At 38.8% G+C, this 6,911-nt stretch overlaps 1 protein-coding gene across 1 annotated transcript; it reads right to left on the minus strand.

The window, feature by feature from the left end:
- Positions 1 to 305: 305 nt before the first annotated feature.
- On the minus strand, positions 306 to 4,115 carry LOC123927209 (kelch-like protein 9). Its single transcript, XM_045981718.1, is given in 2 exon segments — positions 306 to 3,578; positions 3,581 to 4,115. Coding segments are annotated over 2 exon segments (1,851 nt in total). The 3' UTR covers positions 306 to 2,262.
- Positions 4,116 to 6,911: the final 2,796 nt, after the last annotated feature.

A 6,911-nucleotide genomic window follows, 5' to 3' on the forward strand; every position in this document is an offset into this window, starting at 1 on the left:
CCTTAATCCAAGGAAGTCAGGAATTGTAGAAATTCAGATAATATATGGAGGAAATGCTCTGGAATAGAATTTCCTAAAGGGAGTTCAGCAGATCTTTAAGGTTTGCTAAAGGCAAATAGGGCCACATAGTTAAGTAAGGATGGGAAACATGGAATTTCAGGTGGTCAAAGATACATATATACATAATATGTATATATTTATAATATTATATACATATATAATTTTCTTATTTACTTTAAATTGCTTCAAGAAAGTTATTTGTTATCAGAAAAGAATGATAGTCTCTTTTTTTTTTTTTTTTTGCCAGTTAAATTATATTTATTATATAAAGAGATCCTATAACTTGGTATGAAAAAAACAAAGCAAGTCCAATAGGTATCACAAGGGTAAAGGACATGAACATTCAGAGGAAACAGAGCTACTCAAAAAACACAAATATTTTACCTCATTAATAAAGAAATGATTGGGATGCCATTTCTTGCTTATTTAATGCACAAAGTTAACATCAATTTCTACTTTTTCTATTTTCTAAATGTACTCAACTGTGCTATTTTTAGTAATAAAAAATCAGTCATTTAAAAAAACATAGAAAGTATGAAATTTTCTGCCAAGGCAGAAATCATAAAAAGCATTAAAATGAATCAACACTTGTATGGGCAGTAAGGTTCAGATCCCTGGAAGCCAATTCCTTTTGTCTGGGTTCCTGAGTTGTATTATGGGATTGTCAATGAAGAGAAGATCATTCCTGATTTATACTATGACAACTTCCCAAGTGTAGGGATATATTTATATGTATGTGAATGTACATATGTAAATTTTTCTTCAGGTAGGCAATTATTTCAGGAAAGTACCTCTCCAGAATCACTCACTACATACAAAGATCTCCTATGACTCCTATTCACTGAAAAGATCTCATTAAGATCTCCCCATATGATTCTCAACCAGTAGGGATGCCCCTGGTATTTCAGAGGCTGAATATCTACTTTAGTACCTGTCTGAAAATCAGCAGTGGCCTAGGCTTTCTGTAACTGGCTTCTTAGGGAATCTGAAGTTGGTCCCATTTTTTAGACACAGACAAAGGGACATTTTTCTGATTTGAAACAGAACTGAGTCTATCTCCTGCTTGCTCAGATCACAGCCTTGAGGCAGATCCCACAAAGCTCAGGACGTACACTGCCTAGAGCAACCACCCCAAATCAAACGATCATGTTAGAATGACTAAGTTGGGAGACTGAACTTAAAAACCTACAGCTTTGTTCAGCATATTTCATTCTTAGCTTTCCTCGTGTAAGTTTTACTGAACAAAAAGGCAGAATAGCAGAGCTTACTTAAACTTACTCAGCAAAACCAATTCTCAAAAACCTGAACTCTGCTAAATAGCCTGTATAAAAGCAACTCTATAGAAAACAATACACAGCAGAAAAAGTAATATGATTCATCTGAAATAACAATTTAGCCAAATGACAGATCTGGTAGTCAACCTAATATGTTGTAGCCCTTATCTATCTCAATTTAGTATGACTCTATACTTATTTTCTGGTACTGAATTCCCACTTGAATAGAAATAGCTGCTAGGTAGAAGAAAAAAATTAATTTAAAAACAATTTCCCTATAGCTGAAATACCAATCAATTTAAAAATTAAATGTGTATGTGTATGGATGTATGGATGTATATACACATGTATGTAATGTACATACATACATATTTATATTCTCTCTCTCCCCTTCCCTCTCTCCAGAGAGAGATACAAAACCCTGACTTAGGGCTACACTGTTTACTTCTCCTATCTAAGAAACTTCACATATTCTGAACGCACTCAATTGGGTGAATTGGCAACGATGTCAAAAACTATATGAGAAAAGGGAGGTAGGTGATAATATTTGGTGACATTTTGTTTATTTTAGAACAGGGCAGGCAGCCTCCCTTTGATGTTTTGAAGTCAAAGATGAAAACTTGCAGCTCTGAAGCATAATGAACATAATTATACATATACTACAATCACCTACAATTTGACTTACACAACACCACAAACACATCTCAAACATTTTTCTACGTATCTTTTTACATTTGTTAAAACAGCTGGCTATGTTGAATACATTTTCAGAATGCATTTGTTAACCATATGATAAACACAGAACCAAACAAGACAAATAACATCAATTATCATTTTATCTAATAACTGTACCAATCATTATAAGATACAACCGAAGGGGAAGTGTGAGATTATCCATGATGCACTGCAAAGGTACTACATTTTAGTCCTAAGAATGATCTGAAGGTGCTGAAAGAGGGGATTCTCTAGAAGGTGATCCAGGGTTTTCCTCAGGTGGAAAAACTGTGAGAGTACAAGCTCGAATGCCACCAAGTGATTCTGGAAGGTCAAAAACTTTATGCCACTCATCCTTTTCTGGGTCATATTTCTGGACAATTTCAACCATACAACGATTATTCCAAGAATATCCACCTACAACATAGATTTTATTTTCAAAGACGGCAACTCCAACATCACTTTGACCTCTTAACATAGCAGCAATTGGTGTCCACTGGTCAAGGGTTGGCGAATAGTATTCACAGCTTAGAACATCATCATAATCACTTGTTCCTCTGAAGTGATTGCCACCAATGACATAGAGCTTGTCTCCAACTGTACACATGCAGTGCAGACCTCTGACTGTGGTCATTGGAGCCTTCTGTGTCCATTTGTCTGTATCTGGGTCAAAACACATGAGCTCATTCTGGAAGGTGTCATGAGTAATTCCTCCTGAAATATACATTAGGCCTCCATACACTGTTCCAGCATGGCCATAGTGGGGTTCACTCATTTTTGCAACATAGCTCCACTCATTCATCCTTGGGTTGTAACATTCTACTGTGGCCAGTTCACCAGCTGCACTTCGCCCACCAACAGCATATAAATGTCCTTTGAGGGCACTCAAGTGGAAGAATGTGCGCTTTTCATTTAATGATGCAACCTGCATCCATTTATTATACCGAGGATCAAACCTGAAAACTGTATCAACAGCAGTTTTTCCCTTCGTATCATAATTGCTTTGACCACCAACTACATAAAGAAAGTTTCCAATGACAGCAATACCATGCTGGTAGCGAGGAGCATCCATGGGGGCTAGAGATCTCCATTCTTGTGCCCTTTCATCATACATCCGTAATTCTTTACTGACAACCAGCTGCTGTCTCAAAACTCCTCCTAATGTGACCAAGTGTGTCGAGTCAGATCGAATGGCAGTTCTATCTGACTGCATCACTGGCTGCATATATGGCATCATTTGGTAATTGCTAGCTTCTAAAAGCAAATTCACACAGGTATTGTCTGTTCTCATGAAATCTACTGTCTGCACGTAATTGATGAGATCCTGGGGGGTCATCAATGGAAATCGAATATTCTTCATTAATTTTGCAGCATAATCCATCCGAGGGTCTTCCAACCTTAGCCAGCGACAGGCAGCCTTGAAGAGCTCAAGTTCAGAACAGTGCTTAAGACTATTACTAGAAAGCACAAAGGCAAGCCGTTCAAAGGGGAGTTTCAGAAACTCCCCAGTACTCAGTAATGCAGGAAATTCTTCAGGATGAAATTATTGACATATTTATCCACTTCGATAAGATTGTAGGTGTTAGCAATTCGTCCAACTTCAACACAGTTATCTAAAGAGACTCCTGAAATAAGAAATACTTTACAGAAGTCCAAAACAGGTAAAATTTGTAAAAAGCTGGCAGCTTCAAGTGTGTCCTGGAGATTGTCCATATTAAGGGAAAGTTTTGCAGTATAAATAAAATCAATTATTTTCTTCAGACCAACCTTGTTCACCCCATGTAGCTTAATGCACATTAAATCTTGTTCTTTCATACCACCTGTGAACATCGCCTTGAAATAATCACTGGCAGACGCCATCATAGCTCTGTGAACGGGGAAGATTTCATCTCCATCACCTGGTACCAGGGTCCCATCACAAAGCAAGCCTTCTATTCTAAGCTGATCGAAGCCTTGCAATACCACCGAACTGTGAGTATTGCTGGTAAAAAACCGCGTGGTTCCTGCCTTGCAAGGCTGCAGATGGGCGGTGACGCCCATTTCACCGTTACCAAGAGACACTTTCATGGGAAAGCCTTCCTCTGGCACACAGATCTGTGGCCGAGCACGCAGTTAGAACCTGGAAGCTTTCAAGGAAACGAGGCAGCCCAAAGAGCAGGAGAGCTCGCTTTCCTTTTCAGGGGCAAGCAGTCACTGTGGCGCCCCTCACAACACACCAGTCAGTCATCCACCGAAAACTGTTCCACAACAGGACCACAAAGGGTTGTGGACCTCAAATCTGATTATTATGCAGATGATTCACCAGAAGGCGGTTAAGGGACCTGGTTCACCTGGTCAGGCCTGCGCTGCCGCTCCTCCAGCAGTTCTGCTCCGGGCCAAGGGCGAGGCGCCGCCACGTACTCCGACTCGGGAGGCGGCGAGGCCGGCCACCTCAGCGAGCGGCCCGCTGCGCCCTCCGCTGTCACCAGAGCGCCGCCTCGGCGACTGTGTTGGGACGAGGGCCTGGAACACGGGCCTGGCTTGGGTCTGGGCCTGGAACACCGGCCTAGCCGCAGACGCCGAGCTCTTTTCCTTCCGGAAAAGCCTTGTCCCAGGATCCCCCGGGCTAGGAGCGGCCCAAGAATGATAGTCTCTTAAATATTAGTAAATACTTAAAAATTAACAACTGAATACTACTGAAGATGCAGTTAAATGGTCATAGCTTACCCATTGATGAAGGGAGGGGAAATGAGTGTAATACTTTTTAAAACAATTGAACAGTATAAGACTTAATGAGTTTAAGCTCGTTGAACCAGTAGTTACATATCTGGAAACAAACTTTAATTTACTTAGACACAAAGGCTAATGTACAAAGTATTTACTGCATTATTAAATTAAAATGGCAAAACTGCAAAATGAAAGATTTCATTGTTAGGAATTGTTAAATGAATAATCAGTCACTAAAATTATGTGTACAAATAATTATTGATAAAAGAAGAAAGTGTTTGACAGTAGGTCATTATGAGTTTTTTCCTGTTGCAGTCACTGAATACACATTTTACATGGGCTATGTCTGGTAAGCCTCTCAAGAAGTTTTGGGGCTATTGGGTTATTCCTGCATATATTTTATTGGTGAAGAAACTTCAGAGGCACAGTGGTGTTCAGTAATTTGCAACTAATAAGAGTTGGGATTGGATTTAAATCCAGAACTTATCATTGCAGTGCCTGGGCTTAACCTCTGTACCATTTTGCTTTTCTCTAGTTCAAGGAACTCGAGGATCTTGTCCAAAGTAACAAGGCCAATAATTAGTAGAAACTGACACTATGCCTGAACAAGAGCAAATTTATAGACTGGGCTTGCAGCTAGGTAGCTTATGGTGTCTCAAAATCTCTGATGAAGGGGATCAAGTGGGAGAACATAATATCTTCAAATATTTTAAGAACCGTAACATGGAGAATAGAGTGGACAGGCTTGATTATCTCCAAAGAGCAGATTGAAATTTCAAATGAACTTCAGCAAACTGTGTGTAATTCGGGTATTTAAACAATTAGAATCATCTGACTATTAGGCAGGAAGTCTTAAAAGAAAGTAACATTTTGACTAGAAGTTAATAGAGCCTCTTTAAAGGCTATTTTTCTAAGAATGTCTCTCTCTCTTTTTTTTTTTTTTAGATTTTTTGTATTTATTTGACAGAGAGATACAGTGAGAGAGGGAACACAAGCAGGGGGAGTGGGAAAGGGAGAAGTAGACTTTCTGCTGAGCAGGGAGACTGATGCGATGTGGGGCTCAATCCCAGAACCCTGAGATCATGACCTGAGCCAAAGGCAGATGCTTAATGACTGAGCCACCCAGGAACCCCTGTTCTAAGAATTTCAGTATTGAGAAAGATGTTCCTTTTAATTTCAGGAAACTACTAAAATGCCATGATTCTTCTTCAGAATGTTAACATAAACCTTAACATTATAAACTACTATTTGAAAAGCACTTGACATTGTATTTACCTTTAAAGAACAACTATATCAATGTTATAGGAATATATATATGCCTATATATATGAGTCTATATATACACAATGAATAAGCTAAATAATACTAATTATAAATAGATATAAAAATTTAAAAAATGAATCTTTTGAAAATCGGTAGTATCTTTCCTGGGGACCAAAAAACTATAACCTGAGTTTGGTCTGTGTCTGTATGGTTAATAAACCAAGAAGGTTTTTTTTTTTTTTTTAAAGATTTTATTTATTCATTTGACGGACAGAGATAACAAGTAGGCAGAGAGTCAGGCAGAGAGATAGGGGAGGCAGGCTCCCTGCTGAGCAGAGAGCCTGATGCGGGGCTCGATCCCAGGACTCTGGGACCATGACCTGAGCCGAAGGCAGAGGCCTTAACACACTGAGCCACCCAGGTGCCCCTCAAGAAGGTTTTTTTAAAAGGTTGTTAAAACAAAACAAAATATTTAACAGAAACTCTATGTTCACTGTAATACCCAAAATATTTACCATCTGTTCTTTACTAAAAATATTTGCTGACCCTTGCCATCCATTAAACAACACATTATCACATAACAACTTAAAATATTTTTCTCTAGAAGATTATATAATATGTCACCATCTGATTTTGCTTTTTTCATCTACTATCCAGCAGAACTGTGAAATCTCAGTTTGGACACTAGAGGGAGACTTGAACTGTTTTTCTTTTTCCTTTTTTTTTAAAATTAAAGTATTTTCCACACACTGATGAAGGATGCTCAACTGAGGATCTGTTCAACCTTGTGATGAGTGCAGAGTGATATGGCAGTATGTTTCCAAAGATAAGATGTTGCAGTGACAGTGACAAAGTTTTCCTCAAGTTGGCCTTCAATAGTTGCAGGAACAATGG

The sequence above is a fragment of the Meles meles genome, chromosome 16, assembly GCF_922984935.1.
Source record: "Meles meles chromosome 16, mMelMel3.1 paternal haplotype, whole genome shotgun sequence".
Classification (NCBI taxonomy): Eukaryota; Metazoa; Chordata; class Mammalia; order Carnivora; family Mustelidae; genus Meles; species Meles meles.